The following is a 27,847-nucleotide window of genomic DNA, read 5'->3' as shown; positions in this document are numbered from 1 at the left end:
CTTACCACACAGCCACTCCTGCGCCTATGTCTGTGAATCTAGCATTTATTTCACAACGATAGGCGTCTGATCCTAATGAACGATGAAGACGAGTGAATTCTCTACAGGAAAAAAGGTTAGATGATCCAAAAAAAAATTCACAGTGGAACTTTGCTGCTCTAAGTCTGATGTCTGCGAATCTAGCATTTGTTCCATTTACAAAGAGCACGGGGACGACTCATTAATCAGTGTGGTTCTGAAACCAGAACCTGTGATAATGAAGATAAATGTACTGAGTTTGAAGGCACAGACCAGTCTCTGCCAAAATTTCAGGTCTTGCGCCTAGCACGTAAAAAGCACCCACTACACTCACGGAGTGGTTGGCGTTAGGAAGGGCATCCAGCTGTAGAAACATTGCCAGATAAGACTGGAGCCTGGTGCAGCCTTCTGGCTTCCCAGATCCCCGGTCGAACCGTCCAACCCGTGCTAGCATGGAGAACGGACGTTAAATGATGATGATGATGAATAATGTCTGATGGTATTTGTTCTGTACATTCCAAGATCAAATCTTGCCAAGGCGAACTTTGGTATAGATCCCGTTGAGGAGGATAAAATAAAGTACCAGTTAAATATTAGGGAAATAATTGAACACCCTTCCCATCAAAATTTGCTGATTTTGTACCAAACTTCCGAGTCATTATTATTATTAGTATTGAGGTAAAAAGTTACAACATAACGAGATCAAACCTCACATCATCCAGTGTCAGTGGGTCCAGAGCAAGGCACATGGATTGAACCCAGTTCACCTGGCTGACAAGATGGGGTCTATTCATACTGCACAATCCAGTGGTGGAGCAGCAATGAAATACAAACCCAATCCTTACCAATTGTCCCTGAAAAACAAGGCACATAACTCGGAACGTCCCAGTCTGCTTGGAAACTAGTTGGCACACGAATGCTACCAGACAATGCCAAGTGTACCACAGTGTAACCTGAATCTAATTTTTTCACTATGGTTGGCGTTAGGAAGGGCATCCAGCTGTAGAAACTCTGCCAGATCAAGATTGGAGCCTGGTGTAGTCATCTGGTTCGCCAGTCCTCAGTCAAATCGACCAACCCATGCTAGCATGGAAAGCGGATGTTAAACGAGATGATGATGATGATGACTTCTAGTTACAATTTTAGTTCAGGTGTGCCATTAAAGTTTGAAAAGAATATAAGAGTACCACAAGTGAAAATGGTTGCAGGGTACTAAGCTAGGTAACATACCCATTACTTACACGCTCCCATACCAGGCACAATTATAAAGGTAAAAAATTTTTTAAAAATATATATTTTGATGACATCAATGATGATTTCTTTAAATAAGAAATAAAAACCTGATAAAGATTCCAATAAAGAAATGGGCCCCATTACATTACTGGTAAATAAGTAACAAAAATCAATCAACAGTGAACTATCTAATCCACCCCTGACCACACCCTCTGGCAATTTCCTGCCCATGTTTCTAGGCACCTTCCTATTATAGGTAAGGGGTCAGAGTTATCTTTGACCCGTGTACCCTTCACCCCACCCCATTTATTTGGGATTATTTCTAATTTTTGTTTGGATTTTTTTGTTCCCATACCCCTTATTTTCCAAGATACGAATATAAAAACCGCTCCCATTTTACAAACCCCAATTTGTAATTTTCCCCTAAGGCAAAAAAAAAAAAAAAAAGAAACCAAATGCCGGTTTCAAATTTTGGCACAAGACCAGTAAGTCCAGGGGGTGAAGATAAATTGATCACCCCACCCCCGTCATATTTATACATAAACACAAACTAAACCCTGATAATAATCCTTTCCACTGTAGGTACAAGGCCTGAAATCTGAGGTGAGTGGGAGAAGAGACAGACTTGTCAATTATATTGACCCCGAGAGGATGAAAGGCAAAGTCGACCATGGCAGAATTTGAACTCAGAATGTAAAGACAGCCAAAATGCCGCTGAGCATTTTGGCCATCGTGCTAAACAATCCTGCCAGCTCAGCACAATAATAATAATAATAATAATAATAATAATAATAATAATAATGGTTTCAAATTTTGCCACAAGGGCAACCATTTTTTGGGGTGGGAGTGCAAGTCAATTCAATCAACCCCAGTGTGTAACTGGTACTTAATTTTATCAACCCCGGCGGAATTTGAACTCGGAACAAAGATGGATGAATGTTGCAAAACACTTTGCCTAATGTGCTAATTCTGCCAGTTCACCACAACAACACTAACAATAATTATAATGATGACAATAATAATGATTCAAATTCTGCTGCAAGGACAGCCATTTATGGTGAGAGGGGAAAAGCTGATTATATCAACCCCAGTGTTTCATTGGTACTTAATTTATCGACCCCAGAAGGATGAAAGCCAAAGTCAACCTTGGCGGAATTTGAACTCAGAACATAAAGACAGCAGAAATGCCGCAAAGCATTTTGCCTGGACTGCTAACAATAATGGTTTCAAATTTTGGCAGAAGCCCTGTAGCTTTAGAAGGATAGGGGGCAAGCTGAGTACATTGACCCTGGGGCTCAACTGGTGCTTTTATTTCATCAACCCTGAAAGGATGAAAAACAAAACTGGCCTCAGCAGTATTTGAACCCAGAACACAAGAAACTAAAAGAAATGGTGCAAAGCATTTCCTCTGACACACTAACAATTCTACCCACTAGGCACTTTATATAATGATAGTCATAATGGTTTCAAACTTTCCTATCAGACCAGCAGTTTTGAGGGAGGGGTCTGTTGATTACCATCAACCCCAGTAGTCGACTGGTACCTCGTTATATCAATCCTGGAAGGACGAAAGGCAAAGAGCTGAGAGAAATGCTACAAAGCATTTTGTCTGGCATGCTTAACGACTCTGCCTTGATAATTATCTTTTCTATATATTAGGCACAAAGCCTGAAATCTGTAGGGCGGGGGTTAGTCAGTGGCATGAACCCTAGTGTTCCACTGGTATTTATTTCACTGATCCTCAAAGGATGAAAAGTTAAGTCAACCTTGCTGGAATTTGAACTCAGAATGTAAATTCTGGATGAAACACTACCAAGCAATTTTGCCCAACATGTTAACAATTCTTACCAGGTCACTGTCTTCTTATGCACTTTCCCTGTAGGCACATAGCTTGGAATTTTGGGGGAGGGGAACAGTCGATTACATCGACCCCAGTACTCAACTGGTAAATATTTCATCAACCCCGAAAGGATGAAAGGCCAAGCTGACCTCGGCAGAATTTGAACTCAGAATGTAAAGACAAACGAAATGTTGTATATTGAAGAGATGAGGAATTATGCACATTATTTACATTTGACGGATATTTCACATCTTGATGAAGGCTGGAGGGTATATCAGCCGAAACGTGTTAACAACACACAAGATGAGGACAAACATCTGTCAAATGTAAAGAATGGACGAAAGGCTTCTAAGAATTTTGTCTGGTTCACTAACAATCCTGCCAGCTCAGTGCCACATTAATAAGAACAATGACAATGATGACTCAAGGCCACAGATTTGGTACAGGTGCAAGGAAGGGGTTAAAAATCTTGATCTACTGGCCCCCACACACCAATCAAGGGTTAAATGAAGGACTGGTACATTATGGTATCCCTTCCATTCACGCTCCAAGCAAAGGAATGAAAATATAACCAAAAAAAAAAAAAAAAAAAAAAAATCTTAGGTTTATGTATACTCTCATTGGGTGTATATTTTTGATGCTCTACCGACTCTAGCAATCTGTTGATGAAGATGATTATTAACAGTAATAGTAATAATAATGTCATAATACTAATAACAATTATGTCTTTTATTTGTCACAAGGATTCATAAACAGTATCATCATCACCACCAGCATCACCATCAGAGTGGCAGATAGATGCAATTGGTAAAAGTCTGATGATGGTGATGATGATGGTTATAATGGTTTCTCATTTAGGCACAAGGCCAGCAAATGTTGAAGAGCAGCGGGAGGTGGAGATTAGCCGATCACAATGCCAACCCCAGTATGTAACTGGTACTTTATTTTACTGAACCCCCCTCGCATCCCCAGCAGGTTTTGAATTCAGAAAATATCATTACTGATAAAAATAATAATGATCCTTTCTACTAAAGGCACAAGGCCTGACATTTTGGGAGAGGGGGTAAGGTGAATACATCGACCCCAGTGTTCAACTGGTACTTATTTTATGGACCCGTGAAAGGATGAAAGGCAAAGTCGACCTTGGTGGAATTTGAACCCAGAACGTAAAGACGGGTGAGATGCTTCCAAGTATTTTGTCCGGTGTGCTAACGATTCTGCCAGCTCGCCGCCTTAATAATAATAATAATAATGATAAAATTCTTTCTTTGTATTATAGACATGACTCTAGGCTGGAAATTTTGTAGGAGTGGATCGGTCGATTACATCAACCCCAGTGCACAACTGGTACTTGTTTTATTGGCCCTGAAAGGATGAAAGGCAAAGTCGACCCTGGCGGAATTTGAACTCAGAACGTAAAGCCTGATGAAATGCAACTAAGCATTTAGTCCAGCGTGGTTATGATTCTGCCACCTTGCCGTCAAGTATGATAATAATAATAATAATAATAATAATAATAGTAATAAAATGAATGAAAAAAAAAGGATAAGATGAATGGAACAGATGAAAATAACTGACTTTGGATAAATGGAAGGCAAAATGGAATTATATGGCGTGAAGAGGAAATAGAAGAGGAGGAGATAGAGTGAGGACATGGGGAGGGGTGGGAGGGGAATAATGAAAATTGGAGAGGAGGAGGAGGGGTTAAGTGGAGGGGGAGGAGCAAGAAGAGAAAGTGGGCCCGAGTGGGGTTTGGTGATATTTATGGTGAGAAGACTGGCAATCGTTCCAGTTTCTGTCTGTTGGCTTCGGTGTCTGCCCGCGCCAGGTAGAGTGAGTGGCCGTAGCCGCAGGCGACGCCGTGGATGTAGATGCCGTCCAGAGTCTTGACCTCCTGCGGCACTGTAGAGGAGTGAGGCTTGTTCTCTCCGTAACCCTGAAAATATTCAAAAGAAAAAATAAAACCTCCGATGAGCAATGAAAGATAGAATAGGAGGAGGAGAAATGATAGACAGACACAGAGACAGGAAGGAGGAAAAGAGAGAGGAACAGAGGCATGGGCATGGCTGCGTGGTTAAGAAGCTTGTTTTGCAATCATATAATTTCAGGTTCAATCCCACTGCACAGCACCTTGGGAAAATATCTTTTATGATTCTAGGCCAACAAAAAGTGCTGAAATGATTTAAATTAGAGTCTCTCATAAGAATTTCCTCTTTATTTGTTACACACCTACTTAAAATTATTTTGCTTAATTTTTCGATAATTTCAAAAATTAATTGAAGAGAAGTGTTTTTCAACAAAAATGTGGTTAAGAAACGGATTTAAATGTTTTAAATTAAAACCTTCAATCAAAATTTCAGGTTGATTTGAGTCCCAAACACCAGCTTCTTAATAATGACAAAAATTAATTTACAAAACTTCAACCTTTTATGTGTTTCAGTCATTTGACTGTGGCCATGCTGGAGCACCACCTTTAGTCGAACAAATCGAGCCCAGTACTTATTCTTTCTAAGCCATGTACATATTCTATCGTCTCTTTTGCTGAACTGCTAAGTTACGGGGATGTGAACACACCAACATCGGTTGTCAAGCGATGGTGGGGACACAAACACACATATACGATGGGCTTCTTTCAGTTTCCATCTACCAAATCCATTCACGAGGCTATAGTAGAAGACACTTGCTCAAATAAGTACAAGGCTTACAAAGAATAAGTCCTCGGGTCGATTTGCTCGACTAAAGGCGGTGCTCCAGCATGACTACAATCACATGATTGAAACAAGTAAAGGAGTAAAAGAGTAATTGATTATAGATTAATCTTGTAGTCCCAAGATTTCATTGATATGTTTGCATATTTTTAGAATGATATTGTAGAGCAACTGTGAGAGGTTGGATCTGATCAGTTTTAATAATTTGGGCCAGATACGGCCTGTTTAAATGCTAAATTGTTAAAGAGTTTTAAATAAAAGCCTTTTATAAAAATTTCATCTCCATTTAGGTTTCAACCGAAATATGATAACAAAAGAGTTAGTTAGTCAAAGTACTAAACTAATCAACTAGTAATTTTAACACGTACCAGTTCTCCATATGTAGGACTTGGTCCCCAGCTTACAACACTTTCATCAGCAGCAACGACAATACTCTTGTTGCTGGAAACGGGAAGAAAAGAGAGAGAGAGACAAACGCATTAGTCAATTCACAGTATATTAAAAAAAACATGGTTCTGTAGTAACGAGGAGGGAGAGCAGGTAATGAATGGGTCAACCAAATGGCTGGCCCAGATGGGCAGGACCTAACAATGCAATGCAGAAATCCTTCTAAGTTACGTTGTTCAACCAACACAAGTTAACCCTTTTGATACCAACCCGGCTGAAACCGGCTCTGGCTCTGTAGTACAAATGTCTTGTTTTCATAAGTTTTGAATTAAAATCTTTCACCAAATCTTAGTCACAATTTATGTTCCTAACATTAGCTTAATGATAACCAAGTTATTTTACTAAATTCTTTGCTATATTTAAAATTGATTGAAAGAAACACAGAGCATCTCAAAATAAATACAGTATCAAAAGGGTTAATGTGTGGAAAGCAAAATAGGAATTTTGAAAGAAGTTTTAATAAAACTGGTTTTTAACCCTTTAGTGTTCAGATTATTCAATCAGACATAATACCTATTGATTCCCATTGATTTGAATTAATCCTGCATCATCTCATATCTTCAAGATCTTGATGGTGTAATTACTTAATGTAGAATAACATTGTAGGGTAGGTGTGAGAGCCAGGATCTGGTCAGTTTGAACATAAAACAGATTAAATATTTTGGCCGGATATGGCCGGTTTAAATACTAAAGGGTTAAACATCAAATGGCAATAGAGGTCCACCAGAATAAGGGACCCATAGATAAAGAAACAGTTGAGAACCCCTACTTTAGATGTATGTATTGGTATGCATTGTAAGAAACAGCTAGGTTTCTTTCTTTAACATTTTACAGAGTTCAACCTACACAAATTAATGGGTGACAAACAAAATAGGGGTTTTGAAAGAAGTTTCTATAAAACTGGTTTTTAAACATCAAATGGCTAAAGGGGTCCACCAGAATGAAGTAGTAATCGAAGGGGGTTCATAGATAAAAAAAATGGTTGGTTAAGTAAGAACCCCTGCTCTAGACAATAAAACCACCACAGGCCCTAATCTATTACATACACAAACATAAAAGAAAAAAAAAAAAAGAAAACTGACCAGCAGCCAACACTTCTCACTCTCCATCCTGATAAGTCCTGAACCAGTTTCGGGTACATGGAGGCCTCACCTGTTGATTTTGTCTGACCCCAGAAATACAGGCTACCTGCAAACAAGTGAGAAAGAAAAAAAAAGGGTGCAGAATGTAATAGGACAAGCTAAATATTGACTGATTTAGTGATAGAAGGGGCAAAAGAGAAGAGCATTCAGTTTCAGAAACAATAAATATAACAAGACTCTGGGCCCCAGAAGGGTCATGTGGTTTAGAAGCTCACTTTGCAACTACATAGTTTTAGGTTCAATCCCACAGCATGGCAGTTAGCAAGATTGTCTTTTATGGCGGCGAGCTGGCAGAGACGTTAGCACACCGGGCGAAATGCGTAGCCGTATTTTGTCTGCCGCTACGGTCTGAGTTCAAATTCCGCCGAGGTCGACTTTGCCTTTCATCCTTTCGGGGTCGATAAATTAAGTACCAGTTATGCACTGGGGTCGATCTAATCGACTTAATCCCTTTGTCTGTCCTTGTTTGTCCTCTCTATGTTTAGCCCCTTGTGGGCAATAAAGAAATAAGATTGTCTTTTACTAAAGCCTCAAGTTAACCAATGCCCCCTGAGTACATTAGGGCAACAGAACATTGGAACATTATTTACATCCGACGGATATTTGTCCTCATCTTGTTTGTTGTTAACGTTTCAGCTGATATACCCCTCCAGCCTTCTTCAGGTGAAAATTGCAAGATAGGTGTGAGAAGCCAGATCTGGCCAGTTTGAGCATAAAACATGGAATAATTTGGCTGGATATGACCACTTTAAATGCTAAAGGGTTGAATCATTGGACCGCGACCATGCTGGGGCACTGCCTTGAAGGATTTTAGTTGAACCACTATGTTATGGAAGTACCAGTTGCCTAGTGGGAGGGACAAACACAAAGACAAGCACACAGATATTGGAAGTCCAGGGTTATAGAAGACACTTCCCCAAGGTGCTGCAGAGTGGGACTGAACCCAGAACCATACAGTTGCAAAGTGTGTTTCTTAACCACACAGCCATGGCTGCACCTAGAGAAACAAATGTATAGCAAAGTAGTGTGACTGGAAAAATGGTAAATTACTCACCTAATTCATTGACAGCAAGACAAAATGTTGAGCCGCAAAATATCTGGCCTGCACCTCGGTTTGGTCCATCAAAGAATTTCAGGTGCCGTGGCACAAACTCGTCCTTTGGTTCCGAGTGCCCTAATCGTCCATAGCCACCGAAACCCCAAGTGAACACCCGTTTTTTGGAATCGAGTGCTACCTGCAGAAAATACGATAAATATTAAGAATAATAATGATAATAATAAAAAAATAATAATGATAATAATAATAACAAAAATAATAATGATAATAATAATAAAAAAAATGATAATAATAATAATAATAATAATAATAAAAATAATAATGATAATAATAATAATGATAATTTTAATAATAATAATGATAATAAAAATAATAGTTTCAAGCTGCTAAATTACAGAGACTCAAACCAACACCCGTTACCAAGGAAGAGGGGACAAACACGAAGGCACAAATGTGCACAGGTGAGGCTCTCAAAACAACGTACAAGGAATTAGCCAGCCTGGGGATATAGTAGAAGACACTAGGCCCATGGTTTTACGCATTGGAACGAAACTGCAAAGCGAGCTTCTTAATCCCCACGTCCCAATTGGCTCGCGATCTAGATTTCACGGAGTTATCTCCCGTGCAACTTTGCCATACGGAATTACCTCCCTCAATAAAATCAACGGGTTAAGAGACACCTGAATCCAATGCCTGTCCTGCATGCAAATAACCCTATTTGCTGCAGTCATTTTACATCAATAAGCCAAAAAACGACCCTCGAAAGCAGAACACTGTCGATGCCTTCAGACGATGAACTAAAAGGGTTCAATTAACAACCAACCCGCATCATGAGTGTAACATGTCTCTGCTACATATATATGGCACATTCACATAGGAGCAGGGGTGGCTGTGTGGTAAGTAGCTTGCTAACCAACCACATGGTTCCGGGTTCAGTCCCACTGTGTGGTGGCATCTTGGGCAAGTGTCTTCTACTATACACCCGGGCTGACCAAAGCCTTGTAAGTGGATTCGGTAGATGGAAATTGAAAGAAGCCTGTTGTATATATGTATATATATATATATGTATGTATGTATGTGTGTGTATATGTCCGTGTGTCTGTGTTTGTCCCTCTAGCATTGCTTGACAACCGATGCTGGTGTGTTTACGTCCCCGTCACTTTGCGGTTCGGCAAAAGAGACCGATAGAATAAGTACTGGGCTTACAAAAGAATAAGTCCCAGGGTCGATTTGCTCGACTAAAGGCGGTGCTGCAGCATGGCCGCAGTCAAATGACTGAAACAAGTAAAAGAGAGAAAGAGAGAGATAAGCATCTTTTCGTCCATGTTGTTCCAGTCATTAGACTGTGGCCATGCTGGGGCACTGCCCTGAAGAATTTTAGTTGAATGAACCGACCCCCGGTAATTATTTTTGAAGCCCGACACTCATTCTATTGGTCTAAGTTCTAAGTTATGGAGACGAAAACACAAAACACCGGTTGGGAATGAATACAAAGACACACAGACACACACAATGGGATTCTTCCAACCAAATCCACTCACAAGGCTTTGGTCAACCCACGGCTATAATGGAAGACACTCACCTTGGACATGCTCGTACCAGATTCACACACACACACACATAAATATGATTTAATCCACAGCTAGATTACACACGTGTGTGTGCGTGCAGAGAGAGAGAGAGAGAGAGAGAGAGAGAGAGAAGCAATGACCCTTACCGTGTGATTCAATCCACAGGAAACATCTCTAATCTCCACATCAGTGACAGGAATGATATGGCCATCTCTGGTCTTCTCAATAAACACATGAAGTTTCTTTGGCACCAGTTCACACTTGAACGACAGTTTATTGCTGGTTACAAAGTATTTCCCATCAGAGTTGTTACCTGTTGAAAGAAACAGATGGAGAGAGAACATTATTTATGTGTATATGTATGTATATCTATGGTTTTTCCATACGTCATCCAGTGACGCACCTGGACACATCAACGTTGTTTTCTAGGTGTATTACATGTTTTAGATCTTTCAACATCGGACACCCTCACTCAGGTGACCCAACCAGGGTTGATCAAACTTGACAATGCATCCAGTCAACAGTGCCCCTCCCGATCCATAGCCTCAAAACCCCGAAAGGATGAAAGGTAAAGTCGACTTCGGCGGAATTTGAACTCAGGGCGTAACGGCAGACGAAATACCTATTTCTTTACTACCCACAAGGAGCTAAATACAGAGGGGACAAACAAGGACAGACAAACGGATTAAGTCGATTATATCAAGCCCAGTGCGTAACTGGTACTTATTTAATCAACCCTGAAAGGATGAAAGGCAAAGTCGACCTCGGCGGAATTTGAACTCAGAACATAGCAGCAGACGAAATAACGCTAAGCACTTTGCCTGGCGTACGAACGTTTCTGCCAGCTCACCGCCCTTGGGTCTGAGTTTCCTACAGCTGGATGCCCTTTATATTACTAATTCTGGTGGTCTGTTGAACAAACAGTCCAGACATGTTAATATGGAAAACTTGAAACAAACAACACTGGCCACTGTTTATGCACCCAGCAACACACTCTGGCCACGCCCCCACATAATCCAAGCTACACAAGTCAAAACCCTAGCCCAGAACCTAAAAAGAACCTGTAGAGTATTTAATCTGGCATTGTCCCATTTCCTTTGCTATGTTTGCTCTGCCGAGACACAAAACTTACCTAGCTGACCATGTTCTGGACATCCAAAGGAGTACAGGTTACCGCGTATGTCAACTATCATACTGAACTCTGCGCCACAGGCCACTTTCCGCACTGGTGGACCTTTGTAATGGATCTGTATCGAGGAAAATAAAGAAAAGATGGGTTAGCTGAGCTTTGATTTTGTAAATTATGGAAGAAAGGGGCAGTGCCTGTGGCCATCATAAGCTTGTTGGAACTACTTATTTCTTTATTGCCCACAAGGGGCTAAACATAGAGAGGACAAACAAGGACAGACAAAGGGGTTAAGTCGATTACATCGACCCCAGTGCTTAACTGGTACTTAATTTATCGACCCCGAAAGGATGAAAGGCAAAGTCAACCACAGCGGAATTTGAACTCAGAACGTAACAGCAGACAAAATACGGCTACACATTTCGCCCGGCATGCTAACGTCTCTGCCAGCTCGCCAGAACTACTGAGATCTCTACAGCTTAGCCCTACAGTGTTTAAACTGGCCACATCCAACCTAAATATTCTACCTATCTTATGTTCAAACCAACCAGATCTGGTTCTTCACACTTACCCTACAATGTCACTCGAAAAATAAACAATCTCGTCAATAAAATCTCAAAGCTTCAAAATAATGCATGATTAATTCAAAACATTGTGAATAAATAAGCATTATCATCATCATCATTTAGCGTCCGCTATCCATGCTAGCATGGGTTGGACGGGTCAACTGGGGTCTGTGAAGCTGGAAGGCTTCGTCAGGCCCAGTCAGATCTGGCAGTGTTTCTACGGCTGGATGCCCTTCCTAACGCCAACCACTCCGCGAGCGACAGAATAAACAAAATGCTAAACGGTTAAAGTTTAACTGAACCGACATTGAACATCAACAAGCAGATACACCCACCCTTATTGACAGCGGAACTGCTAAATTCAAAAACTAACTGAACCAAAGGCAACATATCTCAACAGAAATATGGCAACAAAAGAGTTAAAAATGGTAGGGTGGGATCTGAGGGAGATCTAGCTGTTATTTCTCACAGCGGTAGGGAGACCCTAAAACTGAACAAAATACATCTCTTCTCATTTATCCCAGGGGTTTCATTCCTCCCTAAACAATAAATTAATCATTTCTATGCACTTTGTAAATGGTATGGTAGATCCAATGATATCAAAGTCATGGCCCGCAACGGCAAAGTTTCCATCTTCACACATTTTCTTGATTGTCTACCTACTCTAGCAGAGAATACACTTGTCTCGATCATTGACAGTGATAAATGAGGCTACAGGTATTCAACAAGACCATATGAATCCAATGAAGACTCACTCTGACAGGGGTTGGTACACAAGGACGCTGGTGACCAATACCAAGTTGGCTCATCTTATTGTCTCCGCAAACATAAACCTTAGGCGGTCGGTATGTGCAGACGGAACTGCAAATGGCTCGCTATCTCCAGTGACCTCGCACAGGACCGTCAAGCGTGGGCTGCCATGGTTCGTGATGCCGTTAGGACCAGAGAAGCTGGCTCAACCTGCCCTGGGTGAACGCCGTCAAAAGCAAACAAGTAATGGAGCTCACAGCTATACGACTGTCAACCACTAAACCATGTGAATTCACAGTGATAAATGAGGCTACAGATATTCAACAAGACCATATAAATCCAATGAATACTCACTCTGACAGGGGTTGGTACACAAGGACTCTGGTGACCAATACCAAGTTGGCTCATCTTATTGTCTCCGCAACCATAAACCTTACCTCTCTCTAGAAAAAAAGAAAGAAAAATAACAACCATGAAAAATTAAAAAACACACTGGCAAAAGGGAGGGGAACATTATTTTATATAATTAATTGAAGGATCAGAATCGAAATCGATCAATGGAAATTGCAGATGTGTTACCAGTGCCGGTGGCATGTAAGAGAACCTTCCGTTTCGCGACCGTTGCCAGCGCCGCCCCGACTGGCCTCGTGCCGGTGGCACGTAAAAAGCACCATCCGTTCGTGTCCGTTGCCAGCCTCGCCTGGCCCTCGTGCAGGTGGCACATAAAAAGCACCATCCGTTCGTGTCCGTTGCCAGCCTCGCCTGGCCCTCGTGCAGGTGGCACATAAAAAGCACCATCCGTTCGTGTCCGTTGCCAGCCTCGCCTGGCCCTCGTGCAGGTGGCACATAAAAAGCACCATCCGTTCGTGGCCGTTTGCCAGCTCTGTCTGGCACCTGTGCGGGTGGCACGTAAAATGCACCCACTACACTCACGGAGTGGTTGGCGTTAGGAAGGGCATCCAGCCGTAGAAACACTGCCAGATTTGACTGGGCCTGATGAAGCCTTCGGGCTTCACAGACCCCAGCAGAACCGTCTAACCCATGCTAGCATGGAAAACGGACGCTAAACGATGATGATGATGATGAAACAAATGCAATGTATTTCAGCAAGAACATGGGAACAATTGTTAAAATAGAAAAAAATGGTCCCTGTCCTGTAAAGGCTGTTGTATCTCCATAGCCATTTAGCATTTAAACTGGCCCTTTCTGGGCCCTGCTTTACTCTGAAATCAGCTAGTTCCCATCCATCACACCTACCCTAGAATGTCATTCTAAAAAAACATAAACAATCATCATCATCATTTAACGTCTGTCTCCCATGGATGCATGGGTCGGAAGAGTTAACAGGAACCGGCAATGTAGAAGACTACTCCAGGCTGTTGTGTCTGTTTTGGCAGGGTTTTTACAGCTGATGTCCTTCCTAACATCACCCACTCTGCAGAGTGGACTGAGTATTTTTTTTTTTACCTGACACCAGGTGAGGTCAGTTTTGGCATGATTATTGAAAACAATGTGAATAAATAAAGATGGCATTTGACAAAATAATCTGAATGCTAATGGTTTAAACCAGCCAGATGTGACCCCTCACACCTACTTTACAGTGTCATTTTAAAAATAAACAATCAGATAGGTGCAGGAGTGGCTGTGTGGTAAGTAGCTTGCTTACCAACCACATGGTTCTGGGTTCATTCCCACTGCGTGGCACCTTGGGCAAGTGTCTTCTGCTTTAGCCTCAGGCCAACCAAAGCCTTGTGAGTGGATTTGGTAGAACTGAAAGAAGCCTGTTGTATATATGTATGTGTGTGTGTGTGTCTGTCCCCACAACATCGCTTGACAACCGATGGTGGTGTGCTTACACCCCTGTAACTTAGTGGTTCGGCAAAAGAGACTAACAGAATAAGTACTGGGGTCGATTTGCTCGACTAAAGCCGGCGCTCCAGCATGGCCGCAGTCAAATGACTGAAACAAGTAAAAGAGAGTAAAAGGTTAATGAACAACTCACCTGTTAGGAAAAGGGTGTGGTTCTTACCACAAGCAGCATCGATGATCACATCGTTGGCTAAACTTTCAACCACGGTGGGGCTATCTTTGCGGATATCATCTCCGTGGCCCAACTGGCCCTTTTCATTGCGACCTAACAAAGAGGATGGGAAACCCATGTTACAGAAGTGTAGAGAAAAGAACATACATTAGAAAGCCCACCACACACATCAACAATTAAACAAACAGAAAAGATATGTTTCACATAGATATCACACACACATAGGCACAGGAGTGGCTGTATGGTAAGTAGCTTGCATACCAACCACATAGTTCCGGGTTCAGTCCCACTGCGTGGCACCTTGGGCAAGTGTCTTCTACTGTTGCCTCAGGCCGACCAAAGCCTTGTGAGTGGATTTGGTAGACGGAAACTGAAAGAAGCCCTTTATATATATGTAGGAGTGGCTGTGTGGTAAGTAGCTTGTTTACCAACCACATGGTTCCGGGTTCAGTCCCACTGCGTGGCACCTTGGGCAAGTGTCTTCTACTGTAGCCTCGGGCCGACCAAAGCCTTGTGAGTGGATTTGGTAGACGGAAACTGAAATAAACCCATCGTATATATGTATGTATCATCATCATCATCGTTTAGCGTCCACCTTCCATGATAGCATGGGTTGGACGGTTCAACTGGGGTCTGGGAAACCAGAAGGCTGCACCAGGCCCAGTCTCATCTGGCTATGTTTCTACGGCTGAATGCCCTTCCTAACGCCAACCACTCCGTGAGTGTTGTGGGTGCTTTTTATGAGCCAGACGAGGCTGGCAAACGGCCACGATCGGATGGTGCTTTTTACGTGCCACTGGCACAAGGCCAGTCGGGGCGGCGCTGGCAACGGCCACATATATATATATATATGTGTGCGTGTATGTTTGTGTGTCTGTGTTTGTCCCCCTAGCATTGCTTGACAACCGATGCTGGTGTGTTTATGTCCCCGTCACTTAGCGGTTCGGCAAAAGAGACCGATAGAATAAGTACCGGGCTTACAAAGAATAAGTACCAGGGTTGAGTTGCTCAATTAAAGGCGGTGCTCCAGCATGGTTGCAGTCAAATGACTGAAACAAGTAAAAGAGTAATAATGATGGACTGCCCCGTCAAAGACAACCAATGAGCATTCAGCTTTTGCCGAATGACCTGTGGAAATGGTTTGTTTGTAGTGATCAAATGCTCGTGCCGCACATTAGTTCATCCCCTCCAACAAATCAACGTTGTCTGAAAAGGTGCAAGGTGTGCCACGAGTCAGGTGTCAAAGTGATCGCAGAGCAATGTGAGATGAAGGCAGTGAGCTAGAAGAATCGTTAGCACGCCAGGTGAAATGCTTAGCAGCATTTTGTCTGCTGCTACGCTCTGAGTTCAAATTCCGCCACGGTCGACTTTGCCCTTCATCCTTTTGGAGTAATTAAGTGCCAGTTATGCACTGGGGTTGATGTAATCAACTTAGTCCCTTTGTCTGTTCCCTCTATGTTTAGCCTTTTGTAGGCAATTAAGAATTTAAAAAAAAAAAAAAAAAGTGAGATGAAAATGAAATGTTTTGCTCAAGAACACAACACACCACCCAGTCTGGGAATTGAAATCATGATCTCGTGAACAAGTGTGCAACACCCTAACCATTAGGCTACGAGCCTTCAGTTATATATAAGTGCATATCAGAAGAACTTTGAAAGAAATTAGTGACAGCCAACCCAATCTGAATCCTAGAAATAGCAGCCAGATCTTCCTCAGATTACATCCTGCCAGGATGGTCATAGAAGGAATGCTTCTAGTAATAAAAGTACTGGTTCAGGAAGTACACAATCAAAAATTTGTCCACCATGCCTAAGTTACTTGGCACATCATTTTACACTGGTGCTCACACACAAAGTGACCCCAGGATCTAGTTCTTAATCTCCAATTGTCAACCTGTTCAGTCACCCAACACACCATTTTTCACTGGAGGCACAAACAGGAACACACACACGCAAATAAAACTGGTACTCACCCCATGTCATGACTTGACCTTCAGCCGTGATGACAACACAATGACAAGCTGTGCAGCCAGAGACCACTGTACGCACCCTCACTCCGCAAAGGTTGGCTATACGATGCGGTCCCCATAGGTTGTGACCGCCACCATTCTTCACTGTGAGAACACGAGGAAAAAAAAATACAAAAACAATTATTAAAGCATTATCACAATAGTTTTTGGTGGGGGTGGTCATGATGGCAAGAGTGATTTGTGATCAAAGAATGAAGTATTAGAAGAGGGGGAGGTCTGGCACTTTTTTGGATATAAGTGTTCCAGTTGACCTGATCAATGGAACAGCCTGCTCGTGAAATTAATGTGTATGTGGCCGAGTACTCCACAGACACGTGTACCTTTAATGTCGTTCTCAGGGAGACTCAGCGGTACGATGCATTTTTGCATTTTATTTATTTTATTCAATTTTATAAAAAAAAAAACTGAAGCTTATCTTTGGCAATTCCCGACTGCATTGAACTTATTTTGTGTGCATAACTTTTGGCCCACCCTGTATTAATGTATAGAATGGCATGTAATACTGATTGTGTATGGTGGAGTGTAGCACAATGAGTGCCGAGTGGAGTGTGACATTGATAATGTAGAGTAGGGACATAGCGAAGAGAGGGGACAGGGTGCTTACAGAGGTGAGACAGCAATTAGAAATAAATAAAAAGAGAGTGATTTTAGTAGCATGTCCATCGGACTGTTAAAATATTAAAAAAGTAAGAAAGAAAACTGACCTCCTTTAGGTAGATGGCTTCGTCCAACCATACACCAATTGGTACCTCCAGCAAACAACACTTCTCCGTTTACGAGGGACCCTTCCAGTTTCTGATATATAATAATAATAATACAAAACATCAAAATCGTTTTTATGGCCCCCGTTTCCATACTTGCATCGCCCACACAGCATTCGTCAAGGCAGATTTTTTTTTTTATAGCCAAATGCCCTTCGTGATCCCACAGCCTTCACCAGTTTTCCGATCAAGGAAATGCCAAGCCATGTTTCCTCTGCATGGTTGGACAACGTTTTTCACGGAAGACTGGAAACGAGCGACACTTGGCTATCGAAGATGTCACAGCTTGTTGACAACTATCACATACACCTATCATCATCATTATATATCTGTTTTTCTTTGTTGCCATGGGTCGGATGGTTTGACAGGGGCTGGCAAACAAATCTACCCCAGTACTTATACACACCAGACTGGAGCTTTTGAAGATACTTAGCCAAGATGCAACACAGTGGGACTGAGCTCAAAGTGAGCTTTAGATATATATATACACACATTACTCTTTTACTTGTTTCAGTCATTTGACTGCGGCCCTGCTGGAGCACCGCCCTTAATCGAGCAACTCGACCCCGGGACTTATTCTTTTGTAAGCCCAGTACTTATTCTATCGGTCTCTTTTGCCGAACCGCTAAGTTACGGGGACATGAACACACCAGCATTGGTTGTCAAGCAATGCTAGGGGGACAAACACAGACACACAAACCCATATATATATACATATATACGACGGGCTTCTTTCAGTTTCCGTCTACCGAATCCACTCACAAGGCTTTGGTCAGCCAGAGGCTATAGTAGAAGACACTTGCCCAAGGTGCCACGAAGTGAGACTGAACCCGGAACCATGTGGTTGGTAAGCAAGCTACTTACCACACAGCCACTCCTGCGCCTATATATCTGTTTTTCTTTGTTGCCATGGGTCAGATGGTTTGACAGGGACTGGCAAACAAATCTACCCCAGTACTTATACACACAAGGTATTGACCAGACTGGAGCTTTTGAAGATACTTAGCCAAGATGCAACAAAGTGGGACTGAACTCAAAGTGAGCTTCAGATATATATACTCTTTTTACTCGTTTCAGTCATTTGACTGTGGCCATGCTGGAGCACCGCCTTTAATCGAGCAACTCGACCCCAGGACTTATTCTTTGTAAGCCCAGTCTCTTTTGCCGAACCGCTAAGTGACGGGGATATAAACACACCAGCATCGGTTGTCAAGCAATGCTAGGGGGACAAACACAGACACACAAACATACATGCACACACATATATACGACGGGCTTCTTTCAGTTTCCGTCTACCAAATCCACTCACAAGGCTTTGGTCGGCCCGAGGCTATAGTAGAAGACACTTGCCCAAGGTGCCACGCAGTGGGACTGAACCCGGAACCATGTGGTTGGTAAGCAAGCTACTTACCACACAGCTACTCCTGCGCCTATATATCTGTTTTTCTTTGTTGCCATGGGTCGGATGGTTTGACAGGGGCTGGCAAACAAATCTACCCCAGTACTTATACACACAAGATATTGACCAGACTGGAGCTTTTGAAGATACTTAGCCAAGATGCAACAAAGTGGGACTGAACTCAAAGTGAGCTTCAGATATATATACTCTTTTTACTTGTTTTAGTCATTTGACAGCGGCCATGCTGGAGCACCGCCTTTAATTGAGCAACTCGACCTCAGGACTTATTCTTTGTAAGCCCAGTCTCTTTTGCCGAACCGTTAAGTGACGGGGATATAAACACACCAGCATTGGTTGTCAAGCAATGCTAGGGGGACAAGCACAGACACACAAACATACATGCACACACATATAGACGACGGGCTTCTTTCAGTTTCCGTCTACCAAATCCACTCACAAGGCTTTGGTCAGCCCGAGGCTATAGTAGAAGACACTTGGCCAAGGTGCCACGCAGTGGGACTGAACCCGGAACCATGTGGTTGGTAAACAAGCTACTTACCACACAGCCACATATATATATAAATATACATACATATACACGTTTGTCCCCACCCACTGCTTGACAACCAGGGCTGGTTTGTTTACACCCCTGTAACTTAACAAAAGAGAGTGACAGAATAAGTAACAAGCTTGGGGGAAAAAAAAGGGGTAAATGCTAGAGCTGATTTGTTTGACTAAAACCCTTCCAGGTGGCCACAATCCCACAACTGAAACAAACACCAGAAGATATACACAAGCACACATTTACACACCAGTGCCCCAGCATGGCCACAGTCTTTGGGCTGAAACGAATAAATGAGAGAGAGAGAGAGAGAGAGAGAGAGAGAGAAAAAAAAAAGAAAAGATATCTTAAACTTACAATATCCAAATTTTCATCATCAGAATCAGCATCCAAACTGGAATTGTTACCGAATTCCATGTCTTCGCCATTCTTCTTCCGACGTCTTTTCACATTTAAACTGGCGTCATCATCGCCAATTCTCTTCTTTGGAGGCATTGTTGCTTAATTCTCTTCCCTCTTTGCAAACTCACCACTAATTCTTCAGCGTCACAGGTCTTTGAGAAAGGACACAAGGGAATGAAAAGAACAAACATTAATAATAATAATAAAAAAACAACACATCTTGTTACATGGACGATGCCTACCAAATTTATACAAAATTACACACACACACAAATCACTCTGGTAAAAGATTCAAACTTGCTATCTTCAATTTAGCTTCTGTGCCTACCATCATCCCGGGTCATATATACTCTTATATTTGTCTCAGTCATTTGACTGTGGCCATGCTGGAGCACCACCTTTAGTCGAGCAAATCACCCCCAGGACTTATTCTTTGTGAGCCTAGTACTTATTCTATTGGTCTCTTTTGCTGAACTGTTGAGTTGCGGGGACATAAACACCAGTATCGGTTGTCAAGTGATGTTGGGGGAACAAACACATACATACGATGGGCTTCGTCCAGTTTCCGCCTACAAAATCCACTCACAAGGCTTCGTTAGCCCAAGGCTATAGTAGAAGACACTTGCCCAAGGTGCGACACAGTGGGACTGAACCCGGAACCATGTGGTTCGTAAGCAAGCTACTTACCACACAGCCACTCCTACACCTATATGTTGAGTAATGACCAGAAGTATATGACTGAGAAAACCAAGTGACCAAAATGGAATTCTTCCAAAGGATCCCTGGAGTAATGTCACTCAGCAGGGTGCTGAACTTGCAGATCAGGGATTTCTCCAGGCCACTATGCTACTTCTCTGCATTTAGAAGTCACAGCTTTGGTATTATGGATGTGATTAGGACAGCTGGTCTTAGTCGGGGTCCATATAAGATTTTTTTGCTCAAATTTATGCGCAATAAATTGCTTATACATCTAAAATACACCAAATGATAAATTTTTTGGCAATTCCTAATAAAATTTAATTCTAAAAATATGAGATTTTTTAAAAACATCAAATGGCTATGAGGGACCAAAAAGGGAATCAAAGAGGGTCCATAGATAAAAAAAATGGTTGAGAACCATTGGATTAGATTGTCGTAGGAAAGAACCTCAAGATAGATTCTTCAAGCTGAGACAACTTGTGGATCTAGGGGGTAGACCAAGAAAAAGATAGATGGTACTATAACATCCATAATCTCTGTCACTCTTGAGAATCCAGCCACAAGACTTTTGTTAGAAAACTATGGAGGAAGTACTTGATGACTCTACCCCTACATCTCATCCCTGAATAATGGACAAAGATGGATATACATACACACACACATATATATATATATCATCATCATTTAGCGTCCGCTTTCCATGCTAGCATGGGTTGGACGGTTCAACTGGGGTCTGTGAAGCCAGAAGGCTGCATCAGGCCCAGTCTGATCTGGCAGTGTTTCTACGGCTGGATGCCCTTCCTAACGCCAACCACTCCGTGAGTGTAGTGGGTGCTTTTTACGTGCCACCCGCACAGGAGCCAGACGAGGCTGGCAAACGGCCACGGACGGATGGTGCTTTTTTATATATGCACGCTAATATTGAACAGTGGGAATGAGTGCTCAACACCGCATTGGTGGATAAATAATGTCTTTGTAGGTGGACAAAGATGGAGACAAGCACCAACTCCCCATGTAGCAGGTTAGATAATTACTAAGATTTCATTCGGCATAAAACCAATGGTAGCCTTCTTGACTAAGAAATAGTGTGTATGTGTGCATGCATGTGTGTCAATCATCTCTAAATCATTTTAACATCCACTTTCTCATGCTTGCGAAGATCAGGTGAAATCTGGTGTGGCAGATTTTCTAAGGCCGGATGCTCTCCCTGTCACCAGCCCTTAGGCCTTGAAACACGAAGAGCACAATGCTGGGCATGTTTTCACAAAAGACTGCAAGTGAACAACACCGCATATATAACAGTAGCATTTATTTACGAGTAGGGGGCAGTGATGATGTCAAAAAACATGAATAGCACACGTGCAGACGTGACCAGCTTCTTTCAGGTTCTGCTAGCCAAACACACAAAGTATTTGGTTAGCCTAGCTGCACAGTGGAAAGTAGCTTGCTTCCCAGTCTCATGGATCCGGGGTTCGATCCCACTGCGTGGCACCTCGGGCAAGTGTCTTCTACTATAGCATCGGACCGACCAAAGCCTTGTGAGTGGATTTGGTAAGCGGAAACTGAAAAAAGCCCATCGTGTGTATGTACCCGAAGTGAACACATGAATACACTTCGGGTATTTCCGTGGAAGCAAATGACAGTTCGATTCTTGTCTTCTGCTGGGAAACTTGCGGATTTTACATCCACACATGGAACAGGTAAGAACAAATATGCAAGTTTAGAACGAGACATTGCTGGCATAGTTTCGTTATATCTATACTCCACAATCCACGGAAGTACCCGACGTGAGATGTTTTGATTTTGTCGAGTTATATCGAAAGAATGCATATATATATATATATATATATATATATATATATATATAGGCATTCTTTCGATATAACTCGACAAAATCAAAACATATATATATATATACATACATACACTATATATATATATATATATACATACATACACTATATATATATACATAAATACACTATATATATATATATATATATATACACATAAATACACTATATATATATTATGTGTATGTAAATATATATATATAGTGTGTTTGTCCCGCATCACTGCTTGACAACCGGTGTTGGTGTGTTTACGTCCCCATAAGATAAGCGGTTTGACGAAAGTGACCAATAAAATAAGTACGAGGCTTAAAAAAAAGCCATGGGATCGATTTGTTCGGTTAAAACCACCCAAGACGGTGCCCCAGCATGACCGCAATCAAATTACTGAAACAAGATATCTATCTATCTATATAATGACGATGATGATGGTGATAATACAAGCACGTACCACACAAATATGTAGAGAAACAAATCTGTGATGATATACAAACAATACATAAAATATAAATACATATACAAACAGCATAAATGCACACACATTGTGTATTTGTCCATCCACCGCTTGACAACCGGTGTTTGTTTGTTTACGTCTACGTAACTTAGTGGCTTGGCAAAAGGTATCGATAGAATAGGTACTAGATTTGAAAAAGGAAAAAAAAAAATTACTAAGGTTTGATTTGTCCGACTAAAGCCCTTCAAAGCGCGATAATAATACCCCAGCATGGCCGCAGTAAAAGATATCAAAACTCAAACGTGCAGAGGGAGAAAGAGGTAGAGCAGAGATATCTTTGTGTCTGTGTGTGCTTTACAGGGATTGAATTCCTGGTCCGGGACCCCTTCTCTGAGTAACGCGTGTGTCCTATGATGTCTTACAAACTGAGAATTAAATTAAATACGATGTCTCTTCTCTCGTCTTCCTACTGTTTCGATCTACAATAAAGATTCACGAAGCCTTAAAATAATTAGAATAATGTTATATATATATATAAATATATATATACCCAAACCGTATGCATAAAAGAGACAGACAGGATATATAAATTTCTAGCAAAGTTACACACATATAAATAATTGTGTACACATACATACACAAAGTGTATGGATAAAGGCAGGATGTATGAATCATTGAAAATAAATATATACACACCACTTCAACAAAGCCGAGGCGTGTGTGTATATTAGGTGTGTACACTATACACACACAATATAAATAAATAAATATATATATATATATATATATATATCTCATTCTGAGATTTAATTATGCTATATATATATATATATGTGCACACACAGAGACAAAAATACAGGTACCTGAGTAAATTAAAATATATATTGCTGGATGTCCGTGTGTCCCGAGTACATACAAATATATATGTTAAACTCTTGTTAATATATATATTATATATATATATATATATATCTCATTCTGAGATTTAATTATGCTATATATATATATATATGTGCACACACAGAGACAAAAATACAGGTACCTGAGTAAATTAAAATATATATTGCTGGATGTCCGTGTGTCCCGAGTAACATACAAATATATATGTTAAACTCTTGTTAATATATATATATATATATATATAGATATATAACGAACTTCTTAAATATATACATATTAATATACACACTAATACATATACAACATCAAAACACATACACACACACACACACAAAAAGTAAAAACAAAGAATTTGGAAATGATTGTAATAATATACACACCGACAAGAGAGAGTTTATACGTATGTATGTCTGTATACATACATCTACATGCCTGTCTGTCCAAGACGAGACCAAGAAAGCTTTGTTAAAAGATTTTTGTGGCGGGAGAAAAGTACCACGACAGCAGCCTGCCTCTTCATCTGAAAGACCCCACCACCACTTTCCTAGATCTTAGCTTCATCAATCATTCACTCCCCTTCATCTCTCTCTCTCTCTCGCTCTCTCTACACTTTCTACCTATCTTTCTGTCCTCCCTTTTCCTTCCCCTCTCTAATAACAACATACATCTCTTCCTCTCCCCTCTCGTCACCTATATCTTTCTACCTCTCTCTCTCTCGTCACCTATATCTTTCTTCCTCTCTATCTCTCTCGTCACCTATATCTTTCTTCCTCTCTCTCTCTCGTCACCTATATCTTTCTGCCTCTCTCTCGTCAACTATATCTTTCTTCCTCTCTCTATCTCGTCAACTATATCTTTCTTCCTCTCTCTCTCTCGTCACCTATATCTTTCTTCCACTCTCTCTCTCGTCACCTCTATCTTTCTTCCTCTCTCTCTCTCTCGTCACCTATATCTTTCTGCCTCTCTTCTCTCGTCAACTATATCTTTCTTCCTCTCTCTCTCTCTTTCAATCTATTACTTTTCTCCTCCCCCTTCCTAACAATCTACGTCTGTCTAACAAAAATTAACTCTCTCTCCCTCATCTACCTAACAAACACTCCTCCCTCTCTCCCTTCTAAGCTATCTTAATAATAATAATAATAATTGTGTACAGTGCTCAGGTGCACTACAACTCATCTAAAGTGTATATATAATCAGGTGAAGTTTCGGCGGATTTCGGAAAGCATGAGGGCCTTAAAAGATGCAGTGTCATGGCAGTCAACAACTGACGCAGGCAGTTTATTCCATGCTTCAGCAACTCTGAGCGTGAAAAAATGTTTCCGAAAGTCATTATCTTATACTCATTCACCATACCACACTATTCACCCGACTTGCCCTCTGACCTCTCCTCTATCATATATATAACCAATGCCTTTCCCACGTCGTCTCACCTCTTCAGGCCTACCAAGTGTCTCCCACTCGTTATCGTCTAAGCTATCGCTCTCTCGTTATTCAGCCGGTAACTTATGTCTCACTCTCGAGCGAAAGCTATACAAATTCATATTCTCTAGTTTATTCACCCGGTATCAGTTTATAATATGAAAAAAACTTGAAGTAGAGGATTCACCCCGTTCTAATTGGACACCGCCAGAGCAACACATGTGTCTATGCCAGTGTATACATATGTATGTGTGTGTGTGTGATGAGAGGTAGTGATTCAGATAAGCATAATCAGGCTTTATATATATATATATATGTGCACACACAGAGACAAAAATACAGGTACCTGAGTAAATTAAAATATATATTGCTGGATGTCCGTGTGTCCCGAGTAACATACAAATATATATGTTAAACTCTTGTTAATATATATATATATATATATATAGATATATAACGAACTTCTTAAATATATACATATTAATATACACACTAATACATATACAACATCAAAACACATACACACACACACACACACAAAAAGTAAAAACAAAGAATTTGGAAATGATTGTAATAATATACACACCGACAAGAGAGAGTTTATACGTATGTATGTCTGTATACATACATCTACATGCCTGTCTGTCCAAGACGAGACCAAGAAAGCTTTGTTAAAAGATTTTTGTGGCGGGAGAAAAGTACCACGACAGCAGCCTGCCTCTTCATCTGAAAGACCCCACCACCACCTTCCTAGATCTTAGCTTCATCAATCATTCACTCCCCTTCATCTCTCTCTCTCTACACTTTCTACCTATCTTTCTGTCCTCCCTTTTCCTTCCCCTCTCTAATAACAACATACATCTCTTCCTCTCCCCTCTCGTCACCTATATCTTTCTACCTCTCTCTCTCTCGTCACCTATATCTTTCTGCCTCTCTATCTCTCTCGTCACCTATATCTTTCTTCCTCTCTCTCTCTCGTCACCTATATCTTTCTGCCTCTCTCTCGTCAACTATATCTTTCTTCCTCTCTCTATCTCGTCAACTATATCTTTCTTCCTCTCTCTCTCTCTCGTCACCTATATCTTTCTTCCACTCTCTCTCTCTCGTCACCTCTATCTTTCTTCCTCTCTCTCTCTCTCGTCACCTATATCTTTCTGCCTCTCTTCTCTCGTCAACTATATCTTTCTTCCTCTCTCTCTCTCTCTTTCAATCTATTACTTTTCTCCTCCCCCTTCCTAACAATCTACGTCTGTCTAACAAAAATTAACTCTCTCTCCCTCTCTGTCACTACCTAACAAACACTCCTCCCTCTCTCCCTTCTAAGCTATCTTAATAATAATAATAATAATTGTGTACAGTGCTCAGGTGCACTACAACTCATCTAAAGTGTATATATAATCAGGTGAAGTTTCGGCGGATTTCGGAAGCATGAGGGCCTTAAAAGATGCAGTGTCATGGCAGTCAACAACTGACGCAGGCAGTTTATTCCATGCTTCAGCAACTCTGAGCGTGAAAAAATGTTTCCGAAAGTCATTATCTTATACTCATTCACCATACCACACTATTCACCCGACTTGCCCTCTGACCTCTCCTCTATCATATATATAACCAATGCCTTTCCCACGTCGTCTCACCTCTTCAGGCCTACCAAGTGTCTCCCACTCGTTATCGTCTAAGCTATCGCTCTCTCGTTATTCAGCCGGTAACTTATGTCTCACTCTCGAGCGAAAGCTATACAAATTCATATTCTCTAGTTTATTCACCCGGTATCAGTTTATAATATGAAAAAAACTTGAAGTAGAGGATTCACCCCGTTCTAATTGGACACCGCCAGAGCAACACATGTGTCTATGCCAGTGTATACATATGTATGTGTGTGTGTGATGAGAGGTAGTGATTCAGATAAGCATAATCAGGCTTTATATATATATATATATATATATATATCAAGAAACAGATACATGGAGCATAAAATATATATAAAGATCACCTAAATGAACTCATATATACAGACTAGCACTATCGCCCGGCGTTGCTCGGGTTTGTAAGGGAAATAACTATATAAGCATTTTTAGAGAGTTATAGCCAAGAAATAGCAAAAAAATGCATTAAAAATGGAAAAAAAAAATGATGGTAAATTTTTTTTTAAATCGTTGACTCATCGTAGACATTTTTAGAGATTTACTTCCCTTATATAATAGCGAAAAAAATGATGGTAAATTTTTTTTTTAATTCGTAGACTCATTGTAGACGCGCGCTAATACCCAGAAGGGCTCGATATGAATCACGACTATAAGATACCCGGTTTTGGTTAAACTGCACCGCAAAATGTGGGAGTAGTTAGGAATCTAAATCGTAGGAGACAGACACACAACTTCATATAAATACATGTTTACATACGGATAAAGACACGCATATATATATATATATATATATATATGTATACACACACACACAAAATATATTCTCATACATAATGTATATACATATTCTTTTATTCTTTTACTTTTTTTCAGTCATTTTGACTGCAGCCATGCTGGAGCACCACCATTTTAGTCGAGCAAATCAACCCCAGGATTTATTCTATCGGTCACTTTTATTTTGCCGAACCGCTAAGTTACGGGGACGTAGACACACCAGCATCGGTTGTCAAGCGATGTTGGGGAGACAAACACAGACATATATATATATATATATATATATATATACATATATACGACGGGCTTCTTTCAGTTTCCGTCTACCAAATCCACTCACAAGGCTTTGGTCGGCCCGAGGCTATAGTAAAAGACACTTGCCCAAGGTACCACGCAGTGGGACTGAACCCGGACCCATGTGATTGGTAAGCAAACCACTTTCCACACACCCACTCC

At 41.1% G+C, this 27,847-nt stretch overlaps 1 protein-coding gene across 3 annotated transcripts; it reads right to left on the bottom strand.

The window, feature by feature from the left end:
- Positions 1 to 4,246: 4,246 nt before the first annotated feature.
- LOC115224875 (protein RCC2) lies at positions 4,247 to 25,726 on the bottom strand. 3 transcript variants are annotated; one of them, XM_029795829.2, is made up of 12 exons: positions 25,561 to 25,726; positions 19,608 to 19,804; positions 17,233 to 17,323; positions 16,472 to 16,612; positions 14,461 to 14,592; positions 12,813 to 12,901; positions 11,149 to 11,263; positions 10,163 to 10,329; positions 8,443 to 8,623; positions 7,329 to 7,434; positions 6,168 to 6,240; positions 4,247 to 5,027 (listed from the first exon to the last, which is right to left on the bottom strand). In XM_029795829.2, the coding sequence occupies exons 2-12, from the start codon at positions 19,743 to 19,745 to the stop codon at positions 4,854 to 4,856; spliced, it is 1,407 nt and encodes a 468-aa protein (XP_029651689.1). In that variant the 5' UTR covers positions 19,746 to 19,804; positions 25,561 to 25,726; the 3' UTR covers positions 4,247 to 4,853. The 3 variants fall into 3 exon arrangements, with proteins under 3 accessions (XP_029651689.1, XP_029651688.1, XP_036369593.1); XM_029795828.2 differs by lacking the exon at positions 25,561 to 25,726 and adding an exon at positions 23,936 to 24,094; XM_036513700.1 differs by lacking the exon at positions 25,561 to 25,726 and having other exon boundaries at positions 19,608 to 19,834.
- Positions 25,727 to 27,847: the final 2,121 nt, after the last annotated feature.

This window comes from Octopus sinensis, linkage group LG26 (genome assembly GCF_006345805.1).
Source record: "Octopus sinensis linkage group LG26, ASM634580v1, whole genome shotgun sequence".
NCBI lineage: Eukaryota > Metazoa > Mollusca > Cephalopoda > Octopoda > Octopodidae > Octopus > Octopus sinensis.
The sequence above is the reverse complement of the archived record's forward strand: the minus strand, read 5'-3'. Positions and strand labels throughout refer to the sequence as shown.

What these genes read in the sequence shown, in the direction of transcription:
- LOC115224875 (XM_029795829.2), bottom strand. Translation starts at nt 19,745, where the DNA reads ATGCCTCCAAAGAAGAGAATTGGCGATGATGACGCCAGTTTAAATGTG. An exon ending in AAGCCATCTACCTAAAGGAG is followed by an intron (nt 16,613 to 17,232) that starts GTCAGTTTTCTT and finishes GTGTTCTCACAG; the next exon opens with TGAAGAATGGTGGCGGTCAC. An exon ending in AGGTCAAGTCATGACATGGG is followed by an intron (nt 14,593 to 16,471) that starts GTGAGTACCAGT and finishes CCTCTTTGTTAG; the next exon opens with GTCGCAATGAAAAGGGCCAG.